Genomic DNA, 19,619 nt, shown 5'->3' with positions numbered 1-19,619 from the left:
GATACCAATTGATGGAGTTAATATAACACATGCGGAAGCAATTTGGATTTTAGGCACTCTTAGAACATCAATTATAGTAAATAACTAGCATGTTCATAAGTATTAAAACTCAAGGTCTTTGAGTACTAACATTTTGTAGTTCAAATTCCTTTTTCCTCACAAACCGGTTTCAAACAACCACTAGTGTCTTCTCCACTATTCTCTGGTCTTACAACGAGATTATGGAATCCAGTAAGTGACTAAACTTGGGAGGGATTTAGTATATATGAAGAGAGAGTTTGTGAGAATTTTTCTCAAGGTTTTTCCGAAAGGAGAAGTTCCATGTACCTTGATCACTCTATTTATAGAGTTATGTTTGCATGTTCATGCAAATTTGAGATCACCAAATTTTGACACTAAAAATTCCACTCAAATGTTTCGGATTATGTGGCAAGCATGCAAGTTTGAGTTAACCAAATTTTGACACTCAAAATTCTACTAAAATTTGTGGGGTTTATTTGGCAAGCATGCAAGTTTGGTTAAACCAAATTTTGACACCTCAAAATTCCACTAACTCAAACATTGATTTTTCGATTAAATGAAGTCACATTTTGACTTTTTTCATTTTAATTCAACAATTAATTTGAATAATTAATTTCAAATTAAAGTAATATTAAATGATTAATTAAACTATTTAATTAATATTTAATATTAATTCAAATGTCAATCCCAATCAATTCTGACATATATTTGATTAACATATTTAAATCGTATTTAAATATCTCAAATTCTCTCTTTTTGTTTAATTTGTAAATAAAACAAAAATGCGGTTAACTATATCGTATATATGTAGCGCATATTCCCTAATTTGAATTCGAACACTTCGAACTCACTCATCACACTGTTCTATGGTTTAGTCCGATATTAGCTAGCAGAGGGACCTAATGAACCTATAGATCATGGGCTCCAACAAGCCAAGATTAACCGGTTTAACTCATTAACCTTGTTAACCAACATTTGTTAACTACTAGGACACTCCAGTATAGCTTAGTAGTTGCACCCCCCTCACTATAGATATATTTCTGTCCATTTGATATAACCATGATTAGTAAGTCGATCCTTCACAGGTTGTTCTAACTAGAGCTGGGTCAAATTACCGTTTTACCCCTAAAGTTACTTCTTGTTCCTTGTGTCTCATTGATTCTCTAATGAACAATTGGTTTGTGGTTCAACCAGTAAACCGAATCCCTCTCAGGCCAATGAGAGGGTGGGACCCCTTATTCAAGACCTAGAGTCAGTGCTTAAGAGAACTACCTCTCTTCTATCCCTAAAAGTGGGTATGAGTGAAATTCGGCTTGCACCCCACGTCCCCAGCCATTCACCCAGTCTTACCCCTGAAATGGGAGGCCTATTGAGTCGGCGAACTTGAGCCACTCTCACCCATGAAAATCTAAGGATAATTCCGAATAAACAGGAGTTCATGGTTAGCTCAGGATAAAGATCGAGTTACCTAGGTCATCGAAAGGAGATTGGTCTCAACAGTAAACGACATTATAAAGTGATAGTGATTTTTTTCATGGTTCGATCTTATGCAATACTCATTGCATAGGTCGCCCCCACTCACATGTCTCTGTATGTACAATTTAGTGATCACATTGTTTATGTCATATACAAAAGTGGGTTGCATCCATATTGTCCTCAGCATAAGGTACTCAGCCTTATCCCTGTACTATAGATCATTTTGACTATATACTCTTGATCTACTCTTATGTCTCTACATATAGTTCAAGTAATCATACTATAGACAGAGTGTTCTTAGTTTATTGGATTTAGATTAATATTCGTAAAATTCACTTTATTCAATAACAATTTTTACTGAATAAACATCAATAATAACTTTATTGAAAATATAATATGTTTTTGTTTACAAACTATGAGTTTTAGGACATAAAACCCAACATTATGTTCGTTCAAGAAATTCAAAAAACTCGTGGAAAATCATTATGATCACAAGCTGAAAAACTTGTGCACCAACAGAGGTGGTGAGTTCTTATCCCAGAACTTCTCAAAGTTTCGCGAAGAGGAAGGTATCAAGCGTCAACTTACTGCACCGTACACTCCACTAAAACAGTGAGGTTGAACGAAGAAATCGCACCTTAATGAACACTGCAAGAAGCTTACCCAAGAGCATGCAAGCCTTAGTGATTTTCTGGGGTGAGGCAATACAACATGCGATTTATCTTCTAAATCGTTTACCGACAAAGGCGCAAAACACTTGCAACCTCTACGAAGCATGGTTCAACAAGACACCTCACTTTGAGTATCTAAGTGTCTTCGGTTGTACAACACATGTTAAGCCTATAAAACCATATATCAAAAATCTTGATGATAGAAGCCAAAAAATGGTGTACTTCGGCATAAAGGATGGAACCAAAACACACAGGTTGTATGATCCGCAACATGAGAAAATTCATGTAAATAGAGATGTCATATTCGAAGAAGAGAAGAAGTGGGATTGGTGTAGCGTTGGCGATAACAAGCAGACTATTACAGAGTTCACTACTCTAGAAGAAGAGGGAGACACAACAGATCTAGAAAGTGTCTCTACAGCAACACCAACAAGTCCACACATGTCATCTCTGATGACACTGAATGGTGTGATGGACTATCTAGAACAAGAGAGCTCAAGCGAGAGCACAAGAAGATCCAAAACAGAGGATGGACCAAAGAATTTTCGTTCTCTTGCTAAAATTTATGCGGATTCACTTGAAGAAGAATTGGATCTCAATGAGTTAGTGTTGCTCGCGGTCGAGGATCTGACAACCTACTGTGAGGCAGCAATTGAGACGATATGGCAGGAGGTCATCCAAAAGGAGCTTGAAGCCATTGAGAAGAACAAGACGTGGGCACTAACTAACTTACCGTCTAGACATAAGCCCATTAGTTTGAAGTGAATGTTTAAGTTGAAGAAGAATAGTGAAGAAAATGTCATCAAGCATAAAGCAAGACTCGTGGTGAAGGGATACGTGCAACGACAAGGAGTTGATTTTGAGGAAGTTTTTGCGCCTGTGGCTAGACTTGACATTGTAAGGTTCATTCTTGCTCTCACATTTCACCACGGGTGGGAGGTCCATCACTTGGATGTCAAATTAGCATTACTAAATGGTGACCTCCAAGTAGAAGTGTGTGTTGCCCAAACTGAAGAGTTCGTCATCAAAGCTGAAGAGCACAAAGTGTACAAGTTGTCAAAGGCCCTGTACGGTTTACTGCAAGCACCCAGGGCGTGGAACATACATCTAGCCAAGAGGTTAAAGAGTTTAAACTTCATGAACTGCTCAAAATAACAAGCATTGTATACAAGAAACTATGGGGTAGAAACACTCGTCGTTGGTGTGTACGTTGATGACCTGATCGTCATTGTGGAAGGTGAGAAAGAGTTCAAGCAACAAATGATGAAAGAATTTAAGATGACTGATCTCGAGTTGCTCATGTACTACCTCGGTATTAAAGTGGACCTAAGGAAAGATTGCATCATGCTAAAGTAATCGATCTATGCAAATAAGTTGTTGCAGCAATTTAAGATGACAGAGTGCAACTCAACCAAGTATCCCATGGAAGCAAAGTTACAACTCGGAAAAGATGTTGAAGGAAGCATGATGAATTCCAGTGAGTATAGGTGTGTCATTGGAAGTCTAAGGTACTTGACTCATACTCGTTCGGACCTTTCATATGTGGTTGGAATAGTGAGTAGGTACATGAAAAAGCCCACTATGATGCATCATCAAGCGATTAGACACATTCTCTAGTATGTGAAGGGAACCACAAGCTATGGGTTGAAATATCAAAGAGGGGAGGTCCTAAAGAAGTAGTCGGTTTTACTGATAGTGATTTAGCTAGAGACATTGACGATAGAAAAAACATCGCAAAAATGACATTTTATCTCAACGAAAATTTAATCTCTTGGCAATCTCAGAAGTAGCAAATTATGGCACTATCTTCCTATGAGACCGAGTTCATCGCAGCAACTGTGGCTGAGAAATTTGTTGAGAGAAGTGACTATAAGTGAACTCAAGTCGTTAACACTCTACGTCGATAACAAATCTACGATTACTCTGATGAAATTTCAGTATTTCACGGACGCAGCAAACACATTGACACTCACTTTCACTTCATCCATGAGCGTGTTGAGAAGAGATAAATTTTTTGTGGAGTTCGTATGCACTAGAGAACAACGTGCGAAAATTTAAACCAAAAGAAGGAGACAAGGAGCAAAGACACACAAATTAAACTTATCTTCTTTTTGTGGTGTTTCACTAACTTGACACCATTTTCCTTATATAATAAAAAAATAACAAATTTCTTGCTACAAATCAACCACTCACAATATCTCCCTAAAAACTAGTTTCACTCTTCCACTACTTCCACTCTTCCTAGCTATATCTCCAACCCTTCTTTTTAGGGAGAAATGAACAACAAAAATAAAATAAATACAAAACAACTATTTTTAACCAAAAACTGATGAAGCAAAATAAATACAAAACAACTCTTTTTAACCAAAAACTTATGAAGCAAAATAAATAAAAAACCAAGTTTATAACCAACCATCACTCCTCTAAACTTGTTTAACTATGCTAAATCGACTTTCTTCAAGCCAATCTTCTCTCTTAACTCTAGGAACCGTTTTCTTGCTAACGGCTTTGTCAGAATATCTGTCAACTGTTCATCTGTGTTCACATATTCCAGTTCAATAGCTTCAATTTGCACACACTGGCGCATAAATGGAACCTGGTATCAATGTGCTTACTTCGATCATGGTAAACAGGATTTTTCGCCAATGCTATAGCTGACTTGTTGTCAACATTAAGCTTGGGTTTTACTTGCAGTTGTCTGATGTTACTCAAAATCCTGCCCAACCATACTCCGTGACATGTTCCAGCAGTTGCGGCTATATACTTAGCCTCGCATGACGACAAAGCCACCACCTTCTGCTTTTGTGATACCCAGGTTATAGGATTTACTCCCAAATAGTACAACACTCCAGTTGTACTCTTCCTATCATCAATATCCCCAGCCATATCACTGTCGCTAAATCCTACCAGCTCCACATTCGATAGCTTCTTATAAACACAACCAAAACTTAAAGTAACTTTTACATACCTAAATATTTGTTTTACTACTATGAGATGTGATGTTGTTGGTGCCTCCATGTATCTACTCATCACACCAACTGAGTAGGCTATGTCGGGCTGGGTATTAACCAGATAGCGTAAGCTTCCAATAACACTTCTATAAAGTGTTTTGTCAACCGCAGGTTCTCCATTCCCATGTTTGCTCATCTTCATTCTTGGTTCCATGGGAATCGAACAAGGATTGCACTCCCCCATTCCTAGCTTCTCTAGGATTTTTCTTGCATATCCGGCCTGACATAAAGTGATTGATTCACTGCTTTGTCGTACCTCAATACCCAAGTAATAGCTCAAAAGTCCAAGATCGCTCATCTCAAATTTCTGGTGCATCTCTTCCTTGAACTGAGCTATAACTTGTTTGTTTGAGCCGACTATGATTAAGTCATCCACATATGTACCGATTATCATTTTTTCAACTCCATTAATTTTCTTGTAGAGAGCATATTCCTGTGGACATTTAAAAAAACCAAGTGACTGCAAACATTGATCAAGTTTAAAATTCCAAGCCCTCGGAGCATGTTTTAATTCATACAAGGCTTTACGTAGTTTTAATACCATGTTTGAATTTTCCTTGCCAGCGAACCCTTCTCGTTGAACAACATACACCTCCTCTTCTAACTCGCCATTCAGAAAAGCTGTCTTCACATCCATGTGATGCATTTCCAATTTTTAACGGCTGCATAGGCAAGAATTAATCTTAGTGTTTCTAACCTGGACACTGGTGCGAATACTTCACTATAATCTACACCAAATTGCTGTGCATATCCCTTTGCCACGAGTCTCGCCTTATGTTTCATGATTTCTCCATCTAGATTTTTCTTTAATTTAAAAATTCATTTGATGCCGATTGCTTTATGATTCTTCAGCAAATCTGTGAGTTCCCTACGTTATGTTCTTTTCAATGGAGAGAATTTCAGACTTCATGGCATTCCTCTAGTTTTCATTCTTAGCAGCTTCCTCATATGAGGTTGGCTCCTCTATAGAAAGAAAACAAAGGTCCACTGCTTCCTCCTCTGCTTCGTTCAATTCTCTATAAATATCTTCTAGAGACCTAAACTTTATCGGCGTCGACGAGCTTGATGATGATGCATTTGAGGTAATGTCTAGCGTTGACAAAGTTGAGGATGAATTTTCCCTTTGCCTTTCATCGGGATTAACTTTGTTTTGTTCAATATTCCTCTCATCTATTCTACTTTGTTTTTTTGAAATTTGAACGGTGAAAGTTCCTCTTTGTTCATCATCACCATTTGTGATTTCTTCCCAACACCACTTTTTTTCCTCTTCGAACAACACATCCCTACTCACCATAATTCTGTTCTTTTGAGGATCCAATAGTATGTAAGCTTTCGTTCCATCTTCATATCCCAACATAATTGTCTTCACACTCCTATCAACAAGTTTAGGAAGGTGTGAATATGTATTCTTGGCATGAGCAAGACACCCGAAGATTTTAAAGTGATGAACCTTCGGTATCTTGTCAAACCAAGCTTGATACGGTGCACCATCTGCAACTCCTTTTGTTGGCAATCTGTTCAAAATATACACAGTAGTTTTGACGGCTTCTTCCCAAAATTTTGCAGGCATCTCTTTGCTCTTTAACATACATCTGGCCATCTCTACAACCGTTCGATTACGTCTTTCTACTACGCCATTTTGCTGTGGTGAAAATGGTGCAGTAAGAAATCTCTTCAAGCCTTCTTTCTCGTAATAGTCTTTAAAAGCAGTAGATACGAACTCTCCTCTACGGTCCGTTCTAAAGCTCTTAATCTTCTTGTCTTTCTCTACCTCCACACTGATCTTGAACTTGAACTTTTTAAATACCACTAGTGTTTCATTCTTGTTTTTCAACATAAACGCCCACATAAATCGTGAAAAATCATCCACTAGTAACATAAAATATTTGTTACCTCTATAAGTCATTGGTGAAATAGGTCCACATAGATCTCCATGGACGAGATCCAATGACTCCTTCGCATGATATGTTGTTATTCGGGGAAAAGAAGTCCTATGCTGCTTTCCTATTAAACACCCATCACGAAATTGATTGGCGTGGGTGATTTTTGGCAACCCTTCAACCATTCTTTTGTCATTTAATTGCTTTAAAGAGTGAAAATTCTGGTGTCCATACCTCACGTGCCAGAGCCAACCATCGTTACTGATATTTGTCATTAAACACACCTGATCCGCAAGCTTCAGCTTTGCTACATACAATCTGTTGGATTGTCTGATCACCATATTAATCAGGCTCCTAGCCCTGTCATATATCTTCATCACACTGTCCTCTATGACAATTTTATTTCCACTCTCATCCAGTTGTCCCAAACTTATTATATTGCTTTTGAGTTTAGGTATGTAATAGACTTATGATAAGATCAAGTGCTCATCGGTTTTGCATTTGAAGAGCACTATTCCTCAACCACAAATGTCTACTACAGAGTTATCACCGAAACGTACCTTTCCAACAACAGATGTGTCGAGCTCACGAAACACCCTTCTTTCTCCTGACATGTGGTTGCTTGCTCCAGTATCTAGGAACCAGGAATTTTGAAGCTCCAATATTGGCTGGTGGTGGCACTATAGTTTCATTCAACATCACAAAATCAGGCTCTTTGTCATGTGTGGTTTTAATTTCACAAACCTCTATCATCAGCAATGAAGACTCCTCATCCTTTTGCATCTCTATCAAGTTGAGTTGTTCATCTTTTGTGGAACACTCTGATGCGAAGTGTCCCATTTGCTGACACCTGTAACATTTAATTTTACTTTTATTGAATTTCTTCTTCTGAGTTTGCGACTCTCCTTCCTCTCCTCGATGCCAGTCACTTCACCCACGACCTCTCCATCTTCCACGACCCCGTCCCCTGCCTCCTCTGGAACTGCCTTGATCCTTCCATTCTTTCTTTGAGGATTTTGCATTTTCTAGTTCCTTCCATTTTGCACGAGTGAGGAGAAAGGGTTTCATATTTTTCTCCAAATCCTTGCATCCTTTCGTCATGTGCCTTGAGTGATCCAATAATCTCATCAACGGATTTCGTTTTGAGATCACTGAACTCCTCAATCGTTGAAGTGATTTGAAGAAACTTTGCAGAGGTGGATCATAGAAGTTTCTTAACTACTTGGATATCATCCACAGTATTGCCGAGGCCTCTCAATTTGTTGACAATAATGGTGAGTTTTCCAGAATACTCATCAATACTTTCTGAATCACCCATCCTCAACGCTTTAACTCCCGCCAGAGAGTCTGCGTTTTAATTTCTTACACTCTTTCCGCACCTAGATTCATATTTTTCAACATGATCCAGGCTTCTTTGGCCATTTTCTTGGCACCCAAATGTAGCAACGTATTTTCTTCAATACTTTGATAAAAAGCTGCTGAAACCATTTTATCTTTGCAGTTATCTATTGTTTTGAGGGACTCAATTGCCTCCCAAACACCTTGTGCCATCATAAATACCTCCATCTTAATCACCTAAGCTGCATAGTTGTATTTTGTCAGCATCGGGTATTTAGTGTGACAGATCCCTCCTTTTCTTGAATCCGTATACTCACTTCGTTTGAGGCATCACCTTCTATCGCATCGGTGTTTTCGCTCTTGTCACTCGATTCCTGTCTCATTTTTTTTTATCTCTCTCCCTTCTTGACCGCTCAATATCTAAATGAGACATGATTGAAAATAGGTCTTGATCTTGTAGTTCTGATACCAATTGAAAGAAAAAAAAATAACAGAAGGAGAGAAGGAGCAAAGACACAAATTAAACTTATCTTCATTTTTGTGGTGTTTCACTGACACCATTTTCCTTATATAATAAAAAAAAAATAACAAATTTCTTGCTACAAATCAGCAACCACTCACGATATCTCCCCAAAAACTAGTTCCACTCTTTCAGTACTTCCACTCTTCCTCACGATATCTCCAGCCCTTCAATCAACCAACTCTCACTTGATTCTTTGCCTGAGGAACAAGTGACCACAAACAAATGATCTTCTTCTTCTTGATCAACTACCTGTGCATCTACTTCTTTCACCTAACCTTTGACTTTGCAAATCACAGCTTTATGTCCAAGTTGATTGCATTTGGAGTAGAAGGCGTCATGTCTTCTCCAACACTTGTATGGTGGATGACCTTTCTTCTCACAATAGCGGCAAGGTGGATAGGATTTTTTGGAACCTCCTCCTTTTGTCTTATGATAATTGGCAGATGAATCTCCATTCGTCGATTGGTTTTTGAAATTTTTCTTGTTTTTATACCTGCTATTGTCTTGATGCTTGACATGTAAGGCACCTTCAATCACCCCTTCTTGCCTCATAGACCTCCTTTGCTCTTGTGCTTGTAAAGCGTTCAAGAGCTCTGTAAGAGAAATCTTTGACAGGACTTTGGTGTTGTCCAAAGTAGTAAGGGTGGCTTCAAACTTCTCTGGAACAATGACTTAGTTTTTCAACGATCTTGGAATCATTTAACACAGAACCAAGCAATCTCACCTTGTTGGCAATGCTGAGAAGTCTGTCAGAGTACTCTTTCACCGACTCAGACTCCTTCATCTTCTGCAACTCGAAATCCTTAATCAAATTCAAGACTTTCATTTCACGAATCCTCCCATCTTCTTCATATTCATCCTTGAGATAATCCCATATTTCCTTTGTTGTTTTAAGGGACATTATTCGTATGAAGATCATTTGAGATACAGCGGCAAATAGACAAGCTTTGGCCTTTGATTTTCTTGTCCTTCTGTACTTTGATTTGTGTTACAGTAGGATTGACCTCATAATCCTCTTCTATTGCTTCCCAAAGATCCAAGCCCTCTAGATAAGTCTCCATACGAACTACCCACATTTGATAATTGTCTCCATCGAAGACTGGTGGTGTAACAACTGAAAAACTAGATTCTCCTTCCATCTCGATCTCACAGACCCCTTAAGAAGACGACTCTGATACCAATTTGTTAGTGAAAGAGAGAGTGATTGAATGGTTGATGAGAAGATTGCAGAAGGCTCTCTATATATACAAAGAATATAAAAAGATATTAAAAAGTCTATCTAAAAATCTGCAGAAAATTTGGTAACAAACCAGTAAACAAATAAAAAACTAAATCAAATCAAAACTAAATCAACTCCTAACTAGAAGGAGATTTAATCAAATACTAACTGGCAGCAATCAAAACAAATACGTGATCTTTAACAGAGCATACAAGTAGGTTGTTTATTGAGTATTCTTATACTCATCCCTTTCTACTGTCTTTTTTCAGGTGAGTGATGCCACAGATCGAGACGAGAGCGCGTGCATGAGTCTTAAAGCCACAAAGGAGTGTCCAGGGGCGTTTAGGAGTTTGTACATATCATGCATAGTTACTATTGAAAATAAATTTGCTCTGATACCAATTTGTAGAATTAAAAAGCTTGCTCTCATACTAATTTGTTGAAATTAAAATAGGCTCCGATACCAACTTGTAGAAAATAGACGCTCGCTCTGAAACCAACTCGTTTAGATAACTCTCACGAAGTTGTGAAGGAGGTGTCGAGAGGGAAGAGACAAGGAGACAAAGAATTCCCAAAAGCCTTTTTCTATTACACTATACTCTAACTGCTGTTGCACTGAGAAGTGAATCTATTTATAAGTTTTCAAGGCTAAAATTTCCATAACTATCCCACCTTTTTTCTCACACATGTTTTCCTCCTAAAATGCTTATTGGCTCTTGACTAAATTTTAAAATAAAAAATTAATAACTACTTCTTCCCTTTTTTTTTTTTTTTTCTCATTTAAGTTTATTTACAACCATTCCTTCACACATTTTGTACCCACATACTTTTTCATGAAATTCATCCTTTCTTGAACATTTTGTTTTGATACTATAGGAGAAGTTTTATATTGAAGGCAATAAAAGTTGCAGGGAGTAGTGTGGAAGAAGAAGCGAAGACGAAAGGGCTGGAAGAAGGAACAAATTCTGTATAAGAAATGGAAGCAACCGTGCTTACTTTTACTTTATCGTGTTACATGATTATCAAAGCGATTAAAGAAAAAAAATACAAACTTTATGACCGGAACAAGAAAAGAAAGACATATATATAAAATAGATTTGGGGTGTCCTTCCACAAAACAAGAAACTAAAACCCAAAGAAGCTATGAATGTGTACGAGGAGAAAAAACAGTTATACAAACTAGCGTTGAGGGGAGAATGGAGGCATCTGCGCGAGGTATGTAAGGATGCGAGTCAGTTAGTGTTGCCGATCAATAACAGTGGAGAGACGGCGTTGCATTTGGCAGTGTACAGTGGAAAGGGAGAACCTTTAAAAACAATTCTTGAGCAGGTGATGGAGATGGATTACATAGAGTATTGGAAGAGCTACGTTGAAAACACACCTCTACATGAAGCTGCCACTGTGGGGAATTTGGATGCTTTCAAGCTTTTGGTTGAGTTCAGGAAGGAGGATTTGTTGGAGTTGAACAAGCGGGGTGAAACGCCTTTGTATAGGGCAGCCAGATATGGGCAACTTCAGATCGTTGAATATATTTTGAATGAATGTGAAGATTATTACTCTCGATCTCCCCTAAATTGGATGGTAGATGGTACTCCAATCATTCATGAAGCCATTCAGAGCGAGAGCTTTGGTTAGTGTCTCAGTTTTTGTTACCATAATTGAAGGTAATTCAAAGGTTTAATACATATAATTCAAAGCTTTTATCGCAGAGATGGTTATGATGTTGGTGGATTTCGACAAGTCACTGTTGGAGATGAAGGATTCAAAAAACCAGACGGCTCTCCACGTGCTGGCCAATATGCCACACATTTTTGAGAGTGGATACCTGAAGGGATTTTGGGGAGAATTGATATATAATTGTAACAATATTCTTCCTTCTCTTCTTTTCTCAACTATGATTGTAAGAATTTCCTTTTTTAACTTCTTAACTTTTTTTCTCGTATCACATCACAGGGCTGCCTGAGGACAAGATTTACCCATTTAATTTTTTTAAATTGGGTAAACAACAATGACCCTAAAAGTTCAAGTACCCTAAACGAGAAGAATGGAGACTTAGAAGCAGCATTTGTCTCTCAACATAATTGGTGTTTCAGTTTGGGTAAGTTCTTTTTTCTTCTTTTTCTTTTCAAGTATTTACTTTTAATAAATATTTTTTAAAAATAAAAAATTCTTAATCTTACTCATATTTAATCATAAATATTAATATATATATAAAACAAAAAAAAAAAAAAAAAAAACAAGTACTGAAGGATTGTTTGTGCGTGGCAGGTTCGGCAGGTGTATACCTTAGACAAAGTTTGAAGAGGTTGTTTGGGAGATTCATCGTGCGAGGTCTTCTTTCTATAACTCTAAAAACATGTTTTTTAACCCAAAAAATAATAATAGTAATAATAATAAATATTAACATGACATTTAAAACACAGGTTGGCCTGAATGCAAAGAGCTGTATATGAAAAAGCAAAAACATAAATTAATTCTAAGAATCACGGAAATGCTAGCGGACATAGATGTATTATATTACCAGGAAAAACAGAAGTCCGACAGCATTCGACCTAAAATATTTGAATACATAGACCATCCTACCGATGGCAAAGATATTGAAAACATGGACCACGAAGAGACGCCACTGCTACTGGCCGCAGCCAGGGGAATACTAGAAGTGGTTGAAAGGATCGTGGAAGCCCACCCAGAGGCTGTGGACTACGTGACGACACAAGACAGAAACATTCTACATGTCATCATTGCACACCGACAGCTCAAGATCTTTGAATGGTTTAAAACTAGAGAACTTCTCGTGCACAGACTGGCCAAGAGGATCGACGTGTTGGGCTACACAATACTGCACCATGTTGGAATCACTCAATTCCTCCATGAATCCACCCATGGTCCAGCAATACAGCTTCAACATGAGCTCGAGTGGTTCGATCGCATCCGCAAAGTGCTTCCGGTGCTTTACACCATGCATTATAGCAATAATAAACGGAGACCCCGGGAATAGTTCAATAAAACTCACAAGGATTTGCTAGATAAAGGCAAAGAATGGGTCAAGAAAACCTCCGAGTCTTGCTCTGCCGTTGCTGTCCTCATGGCCTCGGTCACCTTCGCCGCTGCCTTCACTGTCCCTGGTGGACTCAACTCCAAAACTGGCTCTCCGGTTCTCCTCTCTAACCCTACCTACATGTTGTTCACCGGCTTGGACATCACCTCCCTCATCTCATCGCTCTCCTCCTTGATTCTGTTTCTCTTGATCTTGACCTCGCCTTTTGAGTTGGATGCTTTTCGACAACAATTACCAATTCAATTGTCCTTCGGATTCAATCTGTTGTTCTTGTCGGTGGCGAGCACCATGATTGCATTCGCTATGGCCGTCGTCCTCACAATGAAATCGACCAATATGGTATGGGTGGAGTGGGTTTTGTATTTGGTCACACTTGTTCCAATAATCATTTTTATGGTAATGAAGTTGCAGCTGTTGCTGGAGCTGGAGAGAAATGTTCAAAAGAGTCTACAATTTCTTTGGAAGTTGCTTCCCAGGGGTTTCCTTGCCATATTTTTTGAGATTCCTTCCAAATTTTTAAGCAACAAATCTACCTAATCTTCATGCCTGGATTTGGGAGCGGATATAACCGCGGTTGGATACGTCATAAACCACTTCCTTTTCTTACCTTAATTATCTATGAAGTTTGTCGCACATAATGTTCAAAACTGTGGTTTTTATTTTTCTTTCAAACATTAATAATATACATTTATATATTATTATAAATATATTTATGAAATATATTACTCTTATGAATACATCTTACTTATCCATAAATCAATTGATATTTTTTTCCTTATTTTTAGGAGTAGATTAATAATATATTTTCTCTCGTCCCTAGGAATTGGTTTGCCATATATTTTTTTCCTTATTTTCACAAGTTAATTGACAAAAGAACATGAATGAAAATTGTACTTTCAATCCCACTTATATCTTTCATTCATAACATGGTACAAGAGCAATACAAGTCAATCAATGGATCAATCGTGGATATCGATCATCTGCAAATATGACTGATACTTCTCAATTGAATATAAAAAAACAGTCATCTAATTTCATTCCAAATTACATTTATGAGCAATTACAACAGATAGCACAAACTTTATCTGCACTCAATCATTGTCTTCAGGTAATTCTGACAGTTACATCCATATTGCAGGTTTGTTTCCAGTATCTGCAGTATCCATTAACTTTGCTAGTTCTAATTCATGGATTCTTGATAATGGAGCTACGGATCATATAATATCCAAAGTTTTTGTTATGACTAAACCAAAGGTTGCAATCATGTCTACAATAAATTTGGATAATGGAGGGCAACACGTGTGTCACATACTACAATGTTTTCTTTAATCCTGTCTTTAAATCAAACAATGTTTTATGCGTGCTTTTATTACATTTAAACCTGATGTTCATTAGCAAACTTACCAATGACTTGAAATGTTGGGTCACCTTCTATCCTTATTTTTGTTATGCAGGACTTGACTATGGGGAAGATGATTGGCTCGAATAAACAATTTGGAGGTTTCTATCATATTTCTTTATCTCCAATCAAACCTTCAACAAATCAAGTATCTCAGTCATCTAATTTGTGGTTCCTACGCCTAGGTTATCTTTCATTTTCTCACTTTAAATTTCTAGTTGATCAATTGCATCTTGATAATGCTACCTTTTTCTCATAATTGTAGTATTTGCCCATTAGCAAAACAAACTATGGATGTCTTTTTCCAAGAAGCTCAATAACAACACATTCTGCATTTGATCTGATACATTGTGATGTTTAGGGACCTCATAAAATGCCTTTGGGGACCTGAATACTCAGTATTCTAGAGGTATCCCGTTCTAGGTCTTTGTCTAGCCTACTTAGTCTCAAGCGCCCTAGTCTAGGCTCGTAGTTTCTTCACATTCTTAACAAGAGAGACAACACAAACAGTCATGTGCAGGAGTTAACATTTTGCAGTTCATGCAATATTAACAAACATGCTCGATCGGAAGATAATGTCCATCTTTACCCAGAGCGCAGATTCACAAATTTCTCTCCCTCCTTTATCATGCATACAATATCACATTCTCATTTTAAAGTAAATTCATAGTCAATCATATCTTGGTACCATTGATTTTCTTATTTAATTCATTTTCATGGCTTACATACTAATATGCTAGGTCTAGCTAGCTAGGATTATCAGTTTGACAGCATGCACGCTTATTCCAAGTGTTTCCTACAAGTAATGCTCGTGGGAATCCAAACGATGACTTACTTGTCTGACATGTGCCTTCATAAGTTTTGGTTGATTAGTCGTAGAGGAGTCCAAAAATTACAAAATTTCTCTACAGGCACCTAATTCACAATAAAACACATTAGCATTGAAATCGGGGCAAAAAACTGGCAATCGATTATAAGACGGGTGAGAATAGGGGCTTTACGTGTCCCCATGCTTCCCCATGCATTGGCACGCACCTCCATGCAAGGGCACATGCGCGGTTAGTGTTGATAGTGGTGCGCTTCGATACCCAGCAGAGCAGACTTACCCGTTGAAATTTTATGGGCGTGACATGTGGCGCACAGGGAGTGGTGAGTCGTCAGTTTGGCAGTTCTCGGATGTAGTTCGTTTCAAGTGAGGATTTCGGTTTCGGGTCAACCTGAATCCTCACACACTGACGCGTGTCGACAAGCAGGACAAATGCATTTCTCTAGTGGAATGTTGCCATGTGTTGCTCGCTAGCTCTGCAGTTCTCCTCCGTACGTTTGGTGACATGTGGCGGCGATTTTCTCTCTCCCGCATGTTTCTAAATTTCGAGAATATTAGCTTCTTCACATTTTCAATCTATTTTCTTCCATTTTTTGTAACTTAATGCACACAACTCGAATCGACCTGTTTTCTTCACTAAAGTGGTAGAGTTCTATCTACCTAACCTGTCGTATTTTTCTTATAACAGCCCAAAATTTGAGACTTGAAATGAAGTGCCAGACTACCAGACTATGCAACGAAAACATATAAAAAGAGATAGACAATAAGAAATTACGAAAAAATTTAGCAATTAAGAAGTAGAATTACAATCAAAACAAAATGTTCAAGTAGTGTATGAATTTCATGAAAAAGTATGTGGGTACAAAATGTGTGAAGTAACTATGCATGACATGTATAGACTTCTAAATGCCCTAGAACACACCTCTGTGGCTCTAAGACTCCTACACGCGCTCCCGCCTCGGTCCATGGCATCACACACATAAAAAAGAAAAGTAGAAAGGGATGAGTATGAGAATACTCAGTAAGCAACCTACTTGTAGGCTCTTTTCACATTCTTATCTTAGTAGGTATCCACAAACTTGTCTCGGGATTCTAGGAAGTGTAGACTAAATTGCAACTCTCTTTTCTACAACTTAATAGGCTTGCCCATCTTATCAATGAATGATCAGTGTGCGGGACCTCACAAGTAAAACTTAGGGGACAGTATGGCTGGATCTAAATCAGTATCATTCTCTAAACATCATCCGTGGAGGTTACCTGACAACTCTCCCACGGGATCATACTACCACTAAAATCGAGAGTTCATGATTCCCTATGTTTCGGTTAGCTACTAAGTCATCCTAGGTGGTCCCGCACTATCTCGCTTAGCAACGGGTTTCTACGGATCATAGGTCCTATTCAGGAGACCCCTTAGCTATCACCACTAGATCGGGGCACAAATCACACTACCCTATCCAGCTCTGCCTAGCTCAACGATTTTAGTAATGGAGTTCAGCCTTGACGGTACGGTATCGAAGTAGCGAGAAAAGTGGAGGCTTTGGTGATACTATCCACGCTACTCAAGTCTGGCGAGCTACCTCCGTTGTCTAAAGTTACCAATGTGTCCTAATAGGTCTTTCTATGGCAAATCTTGGTGACATAGACTTGGACTCATTCATCTCTAGAATTCTCGTGCAAGGACTCTCAAACCTATCGTGGTTTGGAATACTGGGGTCTGTGTCTGTTGGTCATCGTTTTGCAAGGCTGAATGCACGATATTCTTTATCTAGCCTACTTAGTCTCAAACACCCTAGTCTAGACTCGTAGTTTCTTCCTATTTTCAATAAGGAAGACAACACAAGCAATCATGCACTAGAGTTAACATGCAGCAGTTCATACAATATTAACAAGCATGTTCGACGGGAAGATAAAGTCCATCTTCACCAAGAGAGAAAATTTCACAAATTCCCTTCCTTCTTGATCATGCATATAGTATCACATTCTCATTCTAAAATGAATACATAGTCAATCATATCTAGGTACCATTAATTTTCTTATTTAATTAATTTTCATGGCTTACATCCTAATATGCTAGGTCTGGCTAGCTAGGATTATCAATTTGACAGCACACATGCTTATTCTAAGCATTTCCTTCAAGTACTGTTCGTGAGAATCCAAATGGTGACTTACTTGTCTGACGCGTGACTTCTCAAGTCATGGTTGATTGGTCATAGAGGAGTCAAAAAATTACCAAATTCCTTTACAGGCACCTACTTCACAATAAAACAACATTAGCATTGAAACTGAGGTGAAAAACTTGTAATCGAGCGAAAAACGAGTGAGAATAAGGACTTCACGTGCCCCCACACGTAGGTCTCCACGCGCAGGGCAGACGCACGGGAAGTGGCACACTTCAAATCCTAGCTGATGCAGAATTACCCTTCAAATTTTGTGTGTGTGACACGTGGCACATAGAAAATGGTGAGTTGTTGGATTGGACCGCGGGTCATGAGGTTGGTTTGGTTGTTCACAGACGCGGTTCATTTCGTGTGAGTGTTTAGGTTCTGCGACAAGTCGAATCCTCGTGTGCTGATGCGTTTTGACAAGTAGACCAAATGCGTTTCTCTAATGGAATGCTGCCACGTGTTGCTCGCCAGCTCTGCCGCCCTCCTCCGTACATTGCGCGATGCATGATGGTGATTTTCTCTCGCCTGCATGTTTCCAATTTTCCAGAATGTTTGCTTCTTTGCGTTTTCAATCTATTTTCTTCCGTTTTTCGTAACTTAACGCACACAATTCTGATCGACGTGTTTTGTTCACCAAAACCATAAAGTTTCTATTCACCTACGCCATCGTATTTTTCTTATATTTTTTACTCTAAGGTAGAGTGAAATAAGGACGTTCAAAAATACGGAAAAAACTCATATTTTCTGTTCTTGATCGATTTGTCGTTCTCCAAATCGGACTCTAATTTTCATGAGTTTTCTCCCAAAAAAAATTGGTGCAAACTCTCTTATAGTTAATCAGCAAAAAATTTCTAAATCTATCACTCAAGAAACTTCTCGGATCTAGTTGAAATTGAAAACCATACCTCGTTTCGTTTTGAGGTTTTCTTGCCACTATGGGCAAATCCACCACTCAAACCTCTTTGTCAACATCGAGAGGAGTCTCGATTCGAAGTTTCTTGCAATAGGTTGATCTCCAATGGCAGATTTGTGGTTGCTGAAATCTCTCTTTTCTTTCTTCTAAAACCCTCATCCTTTTCTTCTTATTTTTTTTTTTCTTTTCTTTTCTTTCTCTTTCGGCCAGACCCTTAGACACCTCTAGTAGTAGTAGGGGTAAAAGGACCGTTTTTCCCCTAGTTTGACTTTGACCATTTTATAAAAATTATAATCTCACATCAATCTCGAGCATAATTTCCTTCTTCATCGACTCGAGCTTCGGTCTCCTCAGCCTCCTAAACTCGGGTGTTACATGAATGACACGCGAAAATGATATGATGCACAACCCTAACACAAATTTTAAAAGCTATGATGTGAAATGATATGATAATAAGGAAATGGAATGAATTGTCTTACATGGTTTAGTGAAGGTGAAAATACTAGGATCTCAGGCATAAATGTATAATAGAGAGTTTATGAGGCTGAAGCACCATCTTCGGTGGACACATAGCAAAAAATGACGGAAAAATTTGTATTGGGTCTAGAACCAAAGATCCGCCACATGGTGGAAGCAATAGACCCCTACCTACGACGAGGCCTTGAAAACTACCAAGCCTTTAGAGAAACCCAAAGGTGAAACGGAGCGAGAACAGTCAGTAAATGTGGGATGTAAGCTTCCATATGACTCGAGGGACTCAAAGCATTAGCCACTAGCGCGTAGGCCCTGCTATAATAACAGACCTGCCCCACGATAGAATGAGAGATACCCTTCAAGATGCACTGACAGAAACCCCAAAAATCAGGAGGGGGTAGAGGAAGGGGAGAAGCCGGGTGCAAAATATGTGGAAGAATGCATAGGAGGAAGGTGCATGGCTGGAACACGAGGATGTTATCGATGTGGACAAGAGGGTCACATTGCTGTCAACTGCACGGCCAAGGATACTGAAACCCAGCCTAATCCTCTTAGAGCAGTAAAGGAGACTGACCAACCGGTGAAACCACAGGCACAAGCTTGGGCTTATGCATCCATTAGCAAGGACACTGGGAGATTTGACAC

General features: G+C 38.5%; 3 protein-coding genes across 4 annotated transcripts; 2 read left to right on the top strand and 1 right to left on the bottom strand.

Moving 5' to 3' along the window:
• Positions 1-4,709: 4,709 nt before the first annotated feature.
• LOC111456721 (uncharacterized mitochondrial protein AtMg00810-like) lies at positions 4,710-5,825 on the bottom strand. The gene is made up of 2 exons (XM_023098687.1): positions 5,721-5,825; positions 4,710-5,612 (listed from the first exon to the last, which is right to left on the bottom strand). Exons 1-2 carry the CDS (start codon positions 5,823-5,825, stop codon positions 4,710-4,712), a joined length of 1,008 nt encoding a protein of 335 aa, XP_022954455.1.
• A 5,406-nt stretch (positions 5,826-11,231) lies between these two features.
• On the top strand, positions 11,232-13,198 carry LOC111456674 (espin-like). 2 transcript variants are annotated; one of them, XR_002712810.1, is made up of 5 exons: positions 11,232-11,769; positions 11,849-11,998; positions 12,093-12,237; positions 12,408-12,470; positions 12,563-13,198. XR_002712810.1 is itself a non-coding variant. In XM_023098646.1 (3 exons), exons 1-3 carry the CDS (start codon positions 11,283-11,285, stop codon positions 12,149-12,151), a joined length of 696 nt encoding a protein of 231 aa, XP_022954414.1. In that variant the 5' UTR covers positions 11,232-11,282; the 3' UTR covers positions 12,152-12,300. The 2 variants fall into 2 exon arrangements, 1 of the variants encoding a protein (XP_022954414.1); XM_023098646.1 differs by lacking the exons at positions 12,408-12,470; positions 12,563-13,198 and having other exon boundaries at positions 12,093-12,300.
• Positions 12,631-13,844, top strand: LOC111456720. The gene is made up of 2 exons (XM_023098686.1): positions 12,631-13,086; positions 13,138-13,844. The coding sequence occupies exons 1-2, from the start codon at positions 12,631-12,633 to the stop codon at positions 13,732-13,734; spliced, it is 1,053 nt and encodes a 350-aa protein (XP_022954454.1). The 3' UTR covers positions 13,735-13,844.
• The last annotated feature ends 5,775 nt before the right edge of the window (positions 13,845-19,619 follow it).

Source organism: Cucurbita moschata, unplaced genomic scaffold, assembly GCF_002738365.1.
Source record: "Cucurbita moschata cultivar Rifu unplaced genomic scaffold, Cmos_1.0 Cmo_Scf00019, whole genome shotgun sequence".
Taxonomy (NCBI): domain Eukaryota; kingdom Viridiplantae; phylum Streptophyta; class Magnoliopsida; order Cucurbitales; family Cucurbitaceae; genus Cucurbita; species Cucurbita moschata.
Note: the sequence above shows the minus strand (reverse complement) of the source record. Positions and strands in the feature narration are given on the sequence as shown.